The sequence below is a fragment of the Bombina bombina genome, unplaced genomic scaffold (genome assembly GCF_027579735.1).
Source record: "Bombina bombina isolate aBomBom1 unplaced genomic scaffold, aBomBom1.pri scaffold_594, whole genome shotgun sequence".
NCBI lineage: Eukaryota > Metazoa > Chordata > Amphibia > Anura > Bombinatoridae > Bombina > Bombina bombina.
Genome location: NW_026511710.1, coordinates 135,165 through 152,713, shown reverse-complemented (window position 1 = coordinate 152,713; position 17,549 = coordinate 135,165). Strand labels below are relative to the sequence as shown.

Below are 17,549 nucleotides of genomic sequence, written 5' to 3'. Positions count from 1 at the left end.
CCAAGGATTTTCACAAAGGTACTAGGGTCCCTTCTAGCGGTTCTAAGACCGAGGGGCATTGCAGTAGTACCTTACTTGGACGACATTCTAATACAAGCGTCGTCCCTGTCAAAAGCAAAGGCTCATACAGACATCGTTCTGGCCTTTCTCAGATCACACGGATGGAAGGTGAACATAGAAAAAAGTTCTCTGTCTCAGTCGACAAGAGTTCCCTTCTTGGGAACAATAATAGATTCCTTAGAAATGAGGATTTTTCTGACAGAGGTCAGAAAATCAAAACTTCTAAGCTCTTGTCAAGTTCTTCATTCTGTTCCTCGTCCTTCCATAGCGCAGTGCATGGAAGTAGTAGGGTTGATGGTTGCAGCAATGGACATAGTTCCTTTTGCACGAATTCATCTAAGACCATTACAACTGTGCATGCTCAAACAGTGGAATGGGGACTATACAGACTTGTCTCCAATAATTCAAGTAGATCAGAAGACCAGAGATTCACTCCGTTGGTGGCTGACCCTGGACCATCTGTCCCAGGGAATGAGCTTCCGCAGACCAGAGTGGGTCATTGTCACGACCGACGCCAGTCTAGTGGGCTGGGGCGCGGTCTGGGAATCCCTGAAAGCTCAGGGTCTATGGTCTCGGGAAGAGTCTCTTCTCCCGATAAACATTCTGGAACTGAGAGCGATATTCAATGCTCTCAGGGCTTGGCCTCAACTAGCAAAGGCCAGATTCATAAGGTTCCAATCAGACAACATGACGACCGTTGCGTATATCAATCATCAGGGGGGAACAAGGAGTTCCCTGGCGATGAAAGAAGTGACCAAAATAATTCAATGGGCGGAGGATCACTCCTGCCACCTGTCTGCGATCCACATCCCAGGTGTGGAAAACTGGGAGGCGGATTTTCTGAGTCGTCAGACATTCCATCCGGGGGAGTGGGAACTCCATCCGGAGATCTTTGCCCAAATAACTCAATTATGGGGCATTCCAGACATGGATCTGATGGCGTCTCGTCAGAACTTCAAGGTTCCTTGCTACGGGTCCAGATCCAGGGATCCCAAGGCGACTCTAGTAGATGCACTAGTAGCACCTTGGACCTTCAACCTAGCTTATGTATTTCCACCGTTTCCTCTCATTCCCAGGCTGGTAGCCAGGATCAATCAGGAGAGGGCCTCGGTGATCTTGATAGCTCCTGCGTGGCCACGCAGGACTTGGTATGCAGACCTGGTGAATATGTCATCGGTTCCACCATGGAAGCTACCTTTGAGACAGGACCGTCTTGTTCAGGGTCCATTCGAACATCCAAATCTGGTCTCCCTCCAGCTGACGGCTTGGAGATTGAACGCTTGATTCTATCGAAGCGTGGGTTTTCAGATTCTGTGATAGATACTCTGGTTCAGGCCAGAAAACCGGTAACTAGAAAGATTTACCATAAAATATGGAAAAGATATATCTGTTGGTGTGAATCCAAAGGATTCCCATGGAATAAGATAAAAATTCCTAAGATTCTCTCCTTTCTACAAGAAGGTTTGGAGAAAGGATTATCTGCAAGTTCTCTAAAGGGACAGATCTCTGCTTTATCTGTCTTACGACACAAAAGACTGGCAGCTGTGCCAGATGTTCAAGCATTTGTTCAGGCTCTGGTTAGGATCAAGCCTGTTTACAGACCTTTGACTCCTCCCTGGAGTCTAAATCTAGTTCTTTCAGTTCTTCAAGGGGTTCCGTTTGAACCTTTACATTCCATAGATATTAAGTTACTATCTTGGAAAGTTTTGTTTTTGGTTGCAATTTCTTCTGCTAGAAGAGTTTCAGAGTTATCTGCTCTGCAGTGTTCTCCGCCCTATCTGGTGTTCCATGCAGATAAGGTGGTTTTGCGTACTAAGCCTGGTTTTCTTCCTAAGGTTGTTTCTAACAAAAATATTAACCAGGAGATAGTTGTACCTTCTTTATGTCCGAATCCAGTTTCAAAGAAGGAACGTTTGTTACACAATTTGGACGTAGTCCGTGCTCTAAAATTCTATTTAGAGGCTACAAAAGATTTCAGACAAACATCTTCCTTGTTTGTTGTTTATTCTGGTAAAAGGAGAGGTCAAAAAGCGACTTCTTCCTCTCTTTCCTTTTGGCTTAAAAGCATCATCCGATTGGCTTATGAGACTGCCGGACGGCAGCCTCCTGAAAGAATCACAGCTCACTCCACTAGGGCTGTGGCTTCCACATGGGCCTTCAAGAACGAGGCTTCTGTTGACCAGATATGTAAGGCAGCGACTTGGTCTTCACTGCACACTTTTGCCAAATTTTACAAATTTGATACTTTTGCTTCTTCGGAGGCTATTTTTGGGAGAAAGGTTTTGCAAGCTGTGGTGCCTTCCGTTTAGGTAACCTGATTTGCTCCCTCCCTTCATCCGTGTCCTAAAGCTTTGGTATTGGTTCCCACAAGTAAGGATGACGCCGTGGACCGGACACACCAATGTTGGAGAAAACAGAATTTATGCTTACCTGATAAATTACTTTCTCCAACGGTGTGTCCGGTCCACGGCCCGCCCTGGTTTTTTAATCAGGTCTGATGAATTATTTTCTCTAACTACAGTCACCACGGTACCATATGGTTTCTCCTATATATATTTCCTCCTGTCCGTCGGTCGAATGAGTGGGGTGGGCGGAGCCTAGGAGGGACTATATGGCCAGCTTTGCTGGGACTCTTTGCCATTTCCTGTTGGGGAAGAGATATCCCACAAGTAAGGATGACGCCGTGGACCGGACACACCGTTGGAGAAAGTAATTTATCAGGTAAGCATAAATTCTGTTATTTGTTTAGACTTAATTTATAATCCTAATGTTTTTTCCTATATTTGATGCCGTCTCTGAGAGAGTTTCTAAGGAATGGGCTAAAACAGGTAATCCCTTTAATCCTACAGCAAGGTTTGGCACTAATTGGCTTTTTAATATATATTTTTTTATGTTTAAATTTATAATAACTTTGTAGTCTCAGGAATTACTTTATGTATTTCCTATTATATTATTTTATTTTTTATTATATTAAGTATTGATTATATGTTATTAAGACTAGTCTCGATGATGTTTACGGATGGGCTCTTTTTTCTTTGTGTGTTAAGTCACACTGAGCTGTCTTATGACAATTGTGGAATTGTTTACTATTTATGTACCGGTTGGAAATTAGACTGAGCTAACAGTTTTCACTATAATATTTATTTAGGTACGTATCAGATTATTTAATTTTTTTATCCACATATGTTATAAGTATTCTGCAGTAAATTTCAGGTAAAGAGGATTTCCTATACAAACCGTTTTATAGTTTATCTTAACACATGGCTAATTATAATACTATTTGTATATATCGGTCCGCTTCAGAGGACTTGGAATTAGTATTGGTAGTGCAGTCTGTCAATCAAGTTAAAATCCGTGAAAGACGACAGACATAGGTCCCGAAATTGACCAATCATATTAGAGCTTTTTGTGACATGCGCACTAGACAGAGGGGCACGCCGATTCCTAAGTTATTTAAGGCCATCTACTTTATGTATGTAAAATCACCTGCTGAAACAGTTTTTAAACTGAGAAACGTGTAGTGATTAACAGTCTTCCTGAAATACACGACTTCGTTCAACCTTTGGCTAGATTTAAACCTGATATTAAACCAATTTCTCTTTCTTGTTTCTTTTGGCTATCTCTTCTGCTAGAAGAGTCTCTGAGTTGTCTGCTCTGTTATGTCATTCTCCTTATGTTATTTTTTTCATCGGGGTAAAGCAGTTTGGTGGACTATATTTGACATTATTCGTAAAGTTGTGTCTTCAGATTATGTAAGTCGGGAAGAAGTTGTCCCTTCTTTATGTCTTCAGAGAGGCTTCTTTATTACTTGGATGTTGTAAGAGCCTTGAAGTATAATAAGGATTTTAGACAAACTTCTAGTTTTTGTTCACTTTTTTTGGTTCCAGGAAGGATCAGTTACCACTTCTTGTGCTTTTAAGAATGAGGACTCGGTTGACTAAATTTGCTAGGTAGCTTCTTGGTCTTCTTTGCATACTTTTTCTAAATTCTATCATGTTGATATGCTTGCTTCTTCTAAAGCAGCCTTTGGTTGGATTTTATTTCAGGCAGTTTTTTAACTTTTTTGATTCCGCCTGTTGGCTATTTTAATGTTATATTTAAAAAAAAAAAAAAAAAAACTACCCGTTTTCTTCTTTGGGTTCTATTTGGGTTGTGGTGAGAGTCCATGTGACCCCACCCTGTTTTTTTGGGTGGGTTTTTATTTTTGCGTACATCTCTTTTCTGTCCTATTATTTCGCTCTAATTCTTTTGCTACATTTTCTTTCATGTAATTAGCAAGAGTCCATGAGCTAGTGACGTATGGGATATACATTCCTACCAGGAGGGGCAAAGTTTCCCAAACCTCAAAATGCCTATAAATACACCCCTCACCACACCCACAATTCAGTTTTACAAACTTTGCCTCCCATGGAGGTGGTGAAGTAAGTTTGTGCTAGATTCTACGTTGATATGCGCTTCGCAGCAGGCTGGAGCCCGGTTTTCCTCTCAGAGTGCAGTGAATGTCAGAGGGATGTGAAGAGAGTATTGCCTATTTGAATACAATGGTCTTCCTCTAGGGGATCTATTTCATAGGTTCTCTGTTATCGGTCGTAGAGATTTCTTCTCCTACCTCCCTTTTCAGATCGACGATATATTCTTATATACCATTACCTCTACTGATTCTCGTTTCAGTACTGGTTTGGCTATCTACTATATATAGATGAGTGTCTTAGGGTAAGTAAGTCTTATTTTATTATGACACTCTAAGCTATGGTTGGGCACTTTATTTGTAAAGTTCTAAATATATGTGTTTAAACTTATATTTGCCATGATTCAGGATAATCAGTATTCCTTATTTCAGACAGTCAGTTTCATTATTTGGGATAATGCATATGAATAAATATTTTTTTTTTCTTACCTTAAAAAATTTTCAATTGACTTTTTTCCCTGTGGGCTGTTAGGCTCGCGGGGGCTGAAAATGCTACAATTTATTGCGTCATTTTTGGCGCAGACTTTTTTGGCACAAAAATTGTCATTTCCGGCGCCCTAATTGACGCCGGGAGTGTTTGTTCGTGGTTGCGTCATTTTTTTGACGTATATGTGTTCAGACGTTTTTTTGCGCCAAAAATGTGGGCGTCGTTTTTTTCGGCGTCACAGGATGTGGCATCATACTTGGTGCCAAAAAATATGGGCGTTGTACTTGGCGCCAATAATGTGAGCGTCATTCTTGTCTCCACCTTTTTTTCACATTATTTCAGTCTCATTTTTCATTGCTTCTGGTTGCTAGAGGCTTGTTCATTTGGCATTTTTTCCCCATTCCTGAAACTGTCATTTAAGGAATTTGATAATTTTGCTTTATATATTGTTTTTTCTATTACATATTGCAAGATGTCTCAACCTGACCCTGGATCAGAATCTACTTCTGGAAAGACGCTGCCTGATGCTGGTTCTACCAAAGTTAAGTGCATTTGTTGTAAACTTTTGGTAACTGTTCCTCCGGCTGTAGTTTGTGATAACTGTCATGATAAACTTTCTAATGCAGATTGTGTTTCCATTAGTAATAATTCATTACCTGTTGTTGTTCCTTCAACATCTAATGTTCAGGATGTACCTGTTAATGTAAAAGAATTTGTTTCTAAATCTATTAGGAAGGCTCTGTCTGTTATTCCTCCTTCCGGTAAACGTAAAAGGTCTTTTAAAACTTCTCATATTTCAGATGAATTTTTAAGTGACCGCCATCATTCTGACTTGTCTGTTTCTGATGAGGATCTATCTGGTTCAGAAGATTCTGCCTCAGATATTGATACTGATAAAACTTCATATTTATTTAAGATGGAGTTTATTCGTTCTTTACTTAAAGAAGTGTTAATTGCATTAGATATGGAGGAGTCTAGTCCTCTTGATACTAAATCTACTAAGCGTTTAAATTCGGGTTTCAAACCTCATGTAGTTATTCCAGAAGTTTTTCCAGTTCCTGATGCTATTTCAGAAGTAATTTCTAGGGAATGGAATAGTCTGGGTACTTCATTTACTCCTTGTCAAAGGTTTAAGAAATTGTACCCTGTGCCATCTGATAGATTAGAGTTTTGGGACAAAATCCCTAAAGTTGATGGGGCTATCTCTACTCTTGCTAAACGTACTGCTATTCCTACGGCGGATAGTACTTCCTTTAAGGATCCTTTAGATAGGAAGCTTGAATCCTTTCTAAGGAGAGCTTATTTATGTTCAGGTAATCTTCTTAGACCTGCTATTTCTTTGACTGATGTTGCTGCAGCTTCAACTTTCTGGTTGGAGGCTTTAGCACAACAAGTAACAGATCATAATACTCATAGCATTGTTAATCTTCTTCAACATGCTAATAACTTTATTTGTGATGCCATCTTTGATATCATTAGGGTTGATGTCAGGTATATGTCTTTAGCTATTTTAGCTAGAAGAGCTTTATGGCTTAAAACTTGGAATGCTGATATGTCTTCTAAGTCAACGTTGCTTTCCCTTTCTTTCCAGGGTAATAAATTGTTTGGTTCACAGTTGGATTCTATTATTTCAACTGTTACTGGGGGGAAAGGAACTTTTTTACCACAGGATAAAAAATCTAAAGGTAAATTTAGGTCCGCTAATCGTTTTCGTTCCTTTCGTCATAATAAGGAACGAAAGCCTGATCCTTCCCCTACAGGAACAGTATCAGTTTGGAAACCATCTCCAGTCTGGAATAAATCCAAGCCCTTTAGAAAGCCAAAGCCAGCTCCCAAGTCCACATGAAGGAGCGGCCCTCATTCCAGCCCAGCTGGTAGGGGGCAGATTACGTTTTTTCAAAGAAATTTGGATCAATTCGATTCACAATCTTTGGATTCAGAACATTGTTTCTCAAGGGTACAGAATAGGCTTCAAGATAAGGCCTCCTGCAAGAAGATTTTTTCTTTCCCGTGTCCCAATAAATCCAGTGAAGGCTCAAGCATTTCTGAAATGTGTTTCAGATCTAGAGTTGGCTGGAGTAATTGTGCCAGTTCCAGTTCTGGAACAGGGGCTGGGGTTTTACTCAAATCTCTTCATTGTACCAAAGAAGGAGAATTCCTTCAGACCAGTTCTGGATTTAAAAATATTGAATCGTTATGTAAGGATACCAACATTCAAAATGGTAACTATAAGGACTATTCTGCCTTTTGTTCAGCAAGGGCATTATATGTCCACAATAGATTTACAAGATGCATATCTGCATATTCCGATTCATCCAGATCACTATCAGTTTCTGAGATTCTCTTTCCTAGACAAGCATTATCAGTTTGTGGCTCTGCCGTTTGGCCTAGCAACAGCTCCAAGGATTTTTACAAAGGTTCTCAGTGCCCTTCTATCTGTAATCAGAGAACAGGGTATTGTGGTATTTCCTTATTTGGACGATATCTTGGTACTTGCTCAGTCTTCACTTTTAGCAGAATCTCATACAAATCAACTTGTATCGTTTCTTCGAGAACATGGTTGGAGGATCAATTTACCAAAGAGTTAGTTGATTCCTCAGACAAGGGTAACCTTTTTAGGTTTCCAGATAGATTCAGTGTCCATGACTCTGTCGCTGACGGACAAAAGACGTCTGAAATTGGTTTCAGCTTGTCGAAACCTTCAGTCTCAATCATTCCCTTCGGTAGCCTTATGCATGGAAATTCTAGGTCTTATGACTGCTGCATCGGACGCGATCCCCTTTGCTCGTTTTCACATGCGACCTCTTCAGCTCTGTATGCTGAACCAGTGGTGCAGGGATTGTACAAAGATATCGCAATTAATATCTTTAAAACCGATTGTACGACACTCTCTGACTTGGTGGACAGACCACCATTGTTTAGTTCAGGGGACTTCTTTTGTTCTTCCGACCTGGACTGTGATCTCAACAGATGCAAGTCTGACAGGTTGGGGAGCTGTATGGGGGTCTCTGACAGCACAAGGGGTTTGGGAATCTCAGGAGGCGAGATTACCAATCAACATTTTGGAACTCTGTGCGATTTTCAGAGCTCTTCAGTCGTGGCCTCTTCTAAAGAGAGAGTCATTCATTTGTTTTCAGACGGACAATGTCACAACCGTGGCATATGTCAATCATCAAGGAGGGACTCACAGTCCTCTGGCTATGAAAGAAGTATCTCGAATACTTGTTTGGGCGGAATCCAGCTCCTGTCTAATTTCTGCGGTTCATATCCCAGGTATAGACAATTGGGAAGCGGATTATCTCAGTCGCCAGACGTTACATCCGGGCGAGTGGTCTCTTCACCCAGAGGTATTTCTTCAGATTGTTCAAATGTGGGGACTTCCAGAAATAGATCTGATGGCTTCTCATATAAACAAGAAGCTTCCCAGGTATCTGTCCAGATCCAGGGATCCTCAGGCGGAAGCAGTGGATGCATTGTCACTTCCTTGGAAGTATCATCCTGCCTATATCTTTCCGCCTCTAGTTCTTCTTCCAAAAGTGATTTCCAAGATTCTAAAGGAGCGTTAGTCTGTTCTGCTGGTGGCTCCAGCATGGCCTCACAGGTTTTGGTATGCAGATCTTGTCCGGATGGCTACTTGCCAACCGTGGACTCTTCCGTTAAGACCAGACCTTCTATCGCAAGGTCCTTTTTTCCATCAGGATCTCAAATCCTTAAATTTGAAGGTATGGAGATTGAACGCTTGATTCTCAGTCATAGAGGTTTCTCTGACTCCGTAATTAATACTATGTTACAGGCTCGTAAATCTGTATCTAGGAAGATATATTATCGAGTCTGGAAGATTTCTTGGTGTTCTTCTCATCATTTTTCCTGGCATTCTTTTAGAATTCCTAGAATTTTACAGTTTCTTCAGGATGGTTTGGATAAAGGTTTGTCTGCAAGTTCCTTGAAAGGACAAATCTCTGCTCTTTCTGTTCTTTTTCACAGAAAGATTGCTAATCTTCCTGATATTCATTGTTTTGTACAGGCTTTGGTTCGTATAAAACCTGTCATTAAGTCAATCTCTCCTCCTTGGAGTCTTAATTTGGTTCTGAGGGCTCTTCAAGCTCCTCCGTTTGAACCTATGCATTCGCTGGATATTAAATTACTTTCTTTGAAAGTTTTGTTTCTTTTGGCCATCTCTTCTGCTAGAAGAGTTTCTACTAAATTCTACCATTTTGATGTGTTTTCTTCTTCAGAAGCAGTCTTTGGTAGAAAAGTACTTCAGGCAGCTGTTTCAGTTTGATTCTTCTGCTTATAATTTCAATTTTTTTCATTATAAGATTAAGACTTTGTTTTGGGTGTGGATTATTTTTCAGCGGAATTAGCTGTCTTTATTTTATCCCTCCCTCTCTAGTGACTCTTGCGTGGAAGATCCACATCTTGGGTATTCATTATCCCATACGTCACTAGCTCATGGACTCTTGCTAATTACATGAAAGAAAACATAATTTATGTAAGAACTTACCTGATAAATTCATTTCTTTCATATTAGCAAGAGTCCATGAGACCCACCCTTTTTGTGGTGGTTATGATTTTTTGTATAAAGCACAGTTATTCCAATTCCTTATTTTTTATGCTTTCGCTCCTTTCTTATCACCCCACTTCTTGGCTATTCGTTAAACTGAATTGTGGGTGTGGTGAGGGGTGTATTTATAGGCATTTTGAGGTTTGGGAAACTTTGCCCCTCCTGGTAGGAATGTATATCCCATACGTCACTAGCTCATGGACTCTTGCTAATATGAAAGAAATGAATTTATCAGGTAAGTTCTTACATAAATTGTTTTTTGCTTGGCTATACGACAGACTGATTTACCATTGAGGTGGGAGGGGTTTTATAGAGCTATTGGGAGTCTTTGCCTCCACCACTAATGAAGAAATTAATTTATCAGGTAAGCGTAAATTATGTTTTTGTTCTTTCGCACAGTCAAATGGGAATCCATTAAAATAATACAAAAATGTACGTTTGACAAAAAAAAATAATTATTAATTGTAAATTATTAATTGTAAATGTTTTAATTTAAGAGACTACAAACTCCAGTTTGTGTTTTAATATCTCTATAACACCTTGTGCTCCATGTACGAAGCAGCGAAAGCTGCTCCGGAGCCTTTGCGGGGCAGGTTCGCATATGCGAGCCTGCTTCCCGCAATGTAAGAAGCAGCGGTCATTAGACCGCTGCTTCCTACACCCTACGCCACCTCTTAGGTGGCGAAGCAAAATCACCGAGAGCTCGCTCGCTCTCGGTGATTGACAGCCCCTTCAGTCGCGTGATTGGTCGCGCGACTGAAGGGGCGGGCATTACACACTCCGCTGAGTGTGTAATGATACATACGGGCAAGCGGATCAATAGATCCGCTGCCCGTGTGTAGCGGAGGCGGGCGGACAGCTTCGCGAGTTAAGAAGCTGTCCGCCCGCCTCTTAGTACATGGAGCCCCTTGTGCTAACACATTGTCTGTACTTGTCAATATAGAGCTGTTATTAGTCCTTTTAATTGTACAAAAAAACGCTCACCTAGATATCTCAGCGGAGATCACATAAAGTACCACATGGCAATAAATAAATACAATTGATAAAAAAAGGTAACAGATTTCAAGGGAATGCAATCCCACTGTCTAGAGTTTCATGGTGTCATATTATTATTTATTATTATTGTCATTTTGTCTGTATGCTTGTAATAGTTTTATTTTAACTGAATTACAATTTGAATCATTCAGAGAAAAAGCGTAACAAATTTGTTTTCCCATTATGTTGGATTTTTGTTTACTATGTTTAAATGATAAACTTGATATGTTCATAGGAGTCAGTTTATTATTACACCTGCATTAAAATAAAGCTTTAAGTTGCGCACATTAACTCATTTTCTTCACATGCACTTTTTATTTTAGACTGAACAAGATAGAGTGTTTGAAGATTCTGCAATTACAGATTTGGATGATCTGTATGATCCCTGTTTTCTGCTTCCACTTTTCAGTGAATTAATAAGGCCAGGTAAGTGATTTATTATCTTTCCTGATTACCTTTTTACGTAATATAATTGTATAACTCAGTTGTATTTTTCCCTTATGCACTTTTAAGGACTTTTAAAGCTACAAACACAATTCCCTATAAATTATTTAACTATACTTAGTGGGGAAAAATGTAGTTTCATTATTGCAGGATTCAGAACCCTGACCCTGCAACTTGAATCAGTGCACAAGCCCATTTACGTCTGTTCCTAGTTGGCCACAGCAAAGGGAAATCGAATAAACAATCTCAAGAGGCTCAGCAAGTTTACCTATATGGCAGCAATGTCACAATACTCCACGAGAAAAAGGTTAAAAAACACAAAAAAACAGCAGAATACCATATTCTGCAAATGTATAATAAAAAGATAATGCAAAAGCACTTAGTTTGAATTTTATGTAAGTTACATTTTCCTTCCCATTGCATCATCTTACAGCCATCAACCAATCACAAATGCATATACATATACAGGTGGCCCTCGTTTTACAACGGTTCAATTTACACCGTTTCAGAATAACAACCTTTTTTCTTTCATGTAATTAGCAAGAGTCCTTGAGCTAGTGACGTATGGGATATACATTCCTACCAGGAAGGGCAAAGTTTCCCAAACCTCAAAATGCCTATAAATACACCCCTCACCACACCCACAATTCAGTTTTACAAACTTTGCCTCCCAGGGAGGTGGTGAAGTAATTTTGTGCTAGATTCTACGTTGATATGCGATTCGCAGCAGGCTGGAGCCCGTTTTTCCTCTCAGAGTGCAGTGAATGTCAGAGGGATGTGAAGAGAGTATTGCCTATTTGAATTCAATGGTCTCCTTCTACGGGATCTATTTCATAGGTTCTCTGTTATAGGTTGTAGAGATTCATCTCTTACCTCCCTTTTCAGATTGACGATATACTCTTATATATACCATTACCTCTACTGATTCTCGTTTCAGTACTGGTTTGGCTATCTACTATATGTAGATGAGTGTCCTGGGGTAAGTAAGTCTTATTTTTTGTGACACTCTAAGCTATGGTTGGGCACTTTATATGTAAAGTTCTAAATATATGTCTTTAAACTTATATTTGCCATGATTCAGGATAATCAGTATTCCTTCATTCAGACTGTCTGTTTCATTATTTGGGATAATGCATATGAATAAATATTTTTTTCTTACCTTGAAAATTTTCAATTGACTTTTTTCCCTGCGGTCTGTTAGGCTCGCGGGGGCAGAAAATGTTTCAATTTATTGCGTCATTCTTGGCGCAAACTTTTTTGGCGCAAAATTTTGTCATTTCCGGCGCCGTAGTTGTCATTGGAAGTTGTTCGTTGTTCCGTCATTTTTTGACGCATGTGTGTTTGGGGTTTTATTCAAAACTATTCATTGTTCCAAAGATAGAAAATCTTTTTATTATATAAATGTACCATCTTTTAGATTGGTATTTATATGGTCTAGTCTGCCTTTTTTTGGTCAGTGATAGCATTATTTGTTTTCATTAGATACAATAGATGCATATCTTCATTTTCTGTTTTCATTCAGATTATTTTTATTTTCTGAGACTACGGAGTCTCATATGATTCAACTTTGTTTTTTCAAGACATGGTTAGAGGATCTTTTTTTCAAAAGCTCTTGATTCCTCACATAAGGGTCACCTTTTTTAGGTTTCCAGATAGATTGTGTCACTGTCTTTTTCTCTAACAGACAAGTTACATTTTTATTGGGTTCCGTCTGTCGGTACCTTCAGTCTCTATTATTTCCTTCAGTTGCTATATATGCATGGAAATTTAGGTCTTATGGCTGCAGCATTGGATTCAATTCCCTTTGCTCATTTTCATAGAAAACCTTTTCAGTTTTTTATGCTGAATAATGGTGCAGGGATTCTAGGATTTCACTTTTTAAATCTTCGAATTCTATGTTTATCTTTGATTCGGTGGTTAAGATCACCATCATTTAGTTCTACAGGTCTCTTCGATTATTTCAACCTGGACCATGATCTCTACAGATGTGAGTCTTTTAGGTTGGGAGGCTGTCTGAGGTTCTCTGTCAGCACAAAGGGTTTGGAAATCTCAGGAGGCGAGATTACCATTTGATATTTTGGAACTCTGTGCATTCCCAGAGTTCTTCAGTTGGTTTCTTTTGAAGAAGAGGCGTTTATTGTTTTTTTCAGACAATATCACATCTGTGGTGTATGTCAATCATCAGGGTGGGACTATCAGTCCTTAGACTGTGACAAAAGTATCTCGGATATTTGCTTGGGCTAAATCCAGCTCCTATCTAAATTCTGTGGTCCTTTTCCCAGGTATAGACATTTGGGAAGCGGATTATCTCTGTTAATCATACTTTACATCCGGGAGAATGGTCTCTTACCCAGATATGTTTTTCAATTTTTCAGATGTGAGGGCTTCCAGAAATAGATCTGTTGGCATCTCGTCTTAACAAGGAACTTCCCAGGGGCCTATTTCAGGTCCGGGGATCCTCAGGCGGAAGTAGCGTATGCATTGACACTTTCTTGGAATTATCATTCTGCCTATATCTTCCGCCTCTAGTTCTTCCAAAATTCTAATGGAGCGTTCGTTTGTACTGCTGGTGGTTCCAGCATGGCCTCACAGGTTTTGGTATGCGGATCTCATTCGGATGGCCAGTTGCCAAACTTGGACACTTCCGTTAAGACCAGACCTTCTATCTCAAGGCCCTTTTTTTCCATCAGGATCTCAAATCATTAAATTTGAAAGTATGTAGATTGAACGTTTGATTCTTAGTCATAGAGGTTTCTTTGACTCAGTGATTAATACTATGTTACAGGTTTGTAAATCTGTCTCTAGAAAGATTTATTATCGAGTTTGGAAGACTTACATTTCTTGGTGTTCTTCTCATAAATTCTTTGGGCATTCTTTTTGAATTCCTAGAATTTTTACAATTTTTCAGGTTGGTTTAGATAAGGTTTTGTCTACAAGTTTTTTGAAAGGACAAATCTCTACTCTTTCTGTTCTTTTTCACAGAAAGATTGCTATTCATTCTGATATTCATTGTTTTGTACAGGCTTTGGTTTGTATCAAGCCTGTCATTAAGTCAATCTCTCCTCCTTGGAGTCTCAATTTGGTACTGAGGGCTTTACAGGCTCCTCCGTTTGAACCTTTGCGTTCTCTGGACATTAAAATTACTTTCTTGGAAAGTATTGTTCCTTTTGGCTATCTCTTCTGCTAGAAGAGTTTCTGAGTTTTCTGCTCTTTCTTGTGGATCTCCTTTTCTGATTTTTCATCAGGATAAGGCAGTGTTCCTTTCTGTTATTCATTATTTTTTTCAGGTTTTGGTTCTTATCAAACCTGTTATTATGCCAATTTCTCCTCCTTGGAGTTTTAATTTGGTTCTGAAGGCTTTACAGGCTCTTCTATTTGAGCATATGCTTTCTCTAGACATTATTTACTTTCATGGAAAGTATTGTTCTTTTTAGACATCTCTTCAGCTTTTGAATTATCTGTTCTTTCTTGTGAGTCTCCTTTTTCTGATTTTTTTCATCAGGATAAGGTGCTTTTTGCTATCCTCATTTCAATTCTTACATAAAGTTGTGATTTCTATCAACATTAGGGAGGAATTATTGTCTTTTCCTAAGACTTCTTTGGTAAGATTCTTACATTCTTTAGATATGGTAAGAGTTTTGAAATCCTATGTTGAAGCTATTCAGATTTCACTCAGACGTCTAGTCTATTTATTATCTTTTCTGGTTTTAGGAAGGTCAAAAGGCTTCTGCCATTTCTTTGGCATCTTGGTTAAACTTTTGATTCATAATGCTTATTTGGAGTCGGGTTGATTCCCGCCTCAGTGGATTACGGCTCATTCTACTAGGTCAGTTTCTACTTCCTGGGCTTTTAAGAATGAAGCTTCTGTTGATCAGATTTGCAAAAGCAATGACTTGGTCTTCTTTGCATATTTTTACTAAATTCTACCATTTTGATGTTTTCTCTTCTTTAGAAGCAGTTTTGGTAGAATGGTACTTTAGGCAGCTGTTTCAGTTTGATTCTTCTGCTTCTAATTTCAGTTTTTTTCATTATAAAAATTGAAACTTTTTGATTTGGGTAGTGGATTTATTTTTCAGCGGAATTGGCTGTCTTTATTTTTTCCCTCCCTCTCTAGTGACTCTTGCGTGGAAGTTCCACATCTTGGGTATTTACTATCCCATACGTCACTAGCTCATGGACTCTTGCTAATTACATGAAAGAAAACATAATTTATGTAAGAACTTACCTGATAAATTAATTTCTTTCATATTAGCAAGAGTCCATGAGGCCCACCCCTTTTTTGTGGTGGTTATGATTTTTTTGTATAAAGCACAATTATTCCAATTCCTTATTTTTTTGATGCTTTCGCTCCTTTCTTATCACCCCACTTCTTGGCTATTCGTTAAACTGAATTGTGGGTGTGGTGAGGGGTGTATTTATAGGCATTTTAAGGTTTCGGAAACTTTGCCCCTCCTGGTAGGAATGTATATCCCATACGTCACTAGCTCATGGACTCTTGCTAATATGAAAGAAATGAATTTATCAGGTAAGTTCTTACATAAATTATGTTTTTCCAGTCATGTGACTACTATTGAAAAGCATTGAGAAGCAGTGCATTAATTAAAATAGCCAGTAGGTGGAGCTGTCCGCTAGTGTTGCAGCAAAGCCAAGCAAGCTGAAATTAATCAGTTTAACCAGACCTGAGCTATCGAGCAGATTTCAAAGGAACAAGATCTTCCTGTCTTTAAATCAGTCCATATTGGAATGCATAGAAAGAACTGTTTGCAGAAAAATGCAAGTGAAGTCTGTGTTGTGTGATTATATTATTAGGTTTATAATGCTGTTTAGCAAATGTTTTTGTTCATTTAACTTAGTTTAATTATATATTCTGTATTGTGTGATTATTTTATTAGGTTTATAATGCTGTTTAGCATTTTTTAAGTCTTCATTTCAAAGCTTTAAAAATAATGTATTGGGTGTTACTTATGACAATTTTGAGAGGGGCCTGGAACCTATCTCCCTCACTTCCCATTGACTTACATTATAAACTGGGTTTCAATTTACAACGGTTTCGATTTACAACCCTTCCTTCTGGAACCTAACCCCGGCGTAAACTGAGGGCTACCTGTATTCTGTGAATTCTTGCACATGCTCAGTAGAAGCTGGTGCCTCATAGTTTGTGCATGCAATTTTAAACAGCTTTATAATTTACTTAAATTATCACATTTTATTTGTTGAAAAGCAAGTAGGTAAGCTCAGGAGTGTGCACGTGTCTGGAGCACTATATGGCAGCAGTTTTTCACGAATGTTATCCATTTGCAAGAGCACTAAATGGCAGCACTATCTCCTGCAATGTAGCGCTCCAGACACCTACCTATGACCTAGATATCTCTTCAACAAAGAATACAATGGAAAAGAAGCAAATTTGATAATAAAACTAAACTGCAATTTTTTTTTTAAATTTGTGTCTGATTCACAAATAACATTTTTGGGTTTCATATTCCTTCAAGATTCACTAAAAACAAAATAAATGTAATCTATTCCTTTTTATTTATGAAGTGCATTTGAAAAGGCACAAACAAACTCCCTAGAACTCGGAGGGTTTATGCGCAACAGGATACCAGAATACTTTGATAGGGGTTCCGAATGAATATAGGTCCTGACTGCTTCTCGGGGGGGGCACAATCAGCTGTAAACGTGTAACATCTCATTTGGGTTTTTATAAAACCGCTATTTATATTTAGCAGGACTTTCCATTTGATACAAGTGCATATGAAACATCCTACTCATCATGAGTTATCAAATGAAAATCTTTAGCTGATATTTTGATAACGGTGTCATGGCCAGTGGAACATAACTGAGAGGCGTTTGTCATTCACATTATTGATAGGCTGACACAATATTCAAGGTTCTTTAAACACTGGATGTGAATGTTTATACATGAGAAAGGGATGTTACTGTGAAATTCTTGCAAATATAACTCGGCTGCTGATGGATCAAAACCATTCCTTGTTGGGAATCTAATATGGAACTTGTACAATATACAAATTATATTGTTACAACGTGTACAAATTTCTATAATCTTTATATTATTATTATTCATTAAAAAAAAAAAATAATAAACCAATATTTCTCTTACAAGGTGTATCCAGTCCACGGATTCATCCTTGTGGGATATTCTCATTCCCTACAGGAAGTGGCAAAGAGAGCACACAGCAGAGCTGTCCATATAGCTCCCCCTCAGGCTCCGCCCCCCAGGCTATTTTTGGGAGAGAGGTTTTGCAAGCAGTGGTGCCTTCCGTTTAGGTTACCTGACTTGTTCCCTCCCTTCATCCGTGTCCTAAAGCTTTGGTATTGGTATCCCACAAGTAAGGATGAATCCGTGGACTGGATACACCTTGTAAGAGAAAACAAAATTTATGCTTACCTGATAAATTACTTTCTCTTACGGTGTATCCAGTCCACGGCCCGCCCTGGCATTTAAGTCAGGATAAAAAAAATTTCGTTTAAAACTACAGTCACCACTGCACCCTATGACTGGGGGGGCGGAGCCTGAGGGGGAGCTATATGGA

The 17,549-nt window shown here is 38.9% G+C and overlaps 1 protein-coding gene across 1 annotated transcript in view; it reads left to right on the top strand.

The window, feature by feature from the left end:
• The window catches only part of LOC128643916 (nucleolar pre-ribosomal-associated protein 1), a gene marked incomplete at its 5' end in the record, with an annotated part of 233,169 nt that overhangs the window by 144,029 nt on the left and 71,591 nt on the right, over nt 1-17,549 (top strand). Inside the window, one exon of the mRNA XM_053696690.1 lies at nt 10,878-10,980. Coding sequence (XP_053552665.1) covers nt 10,878-10,980 — 103 coding nt within the window. The remainder of the gene's footprint in view (nt 1-10,877; nt 10,981-17,549) is intronic.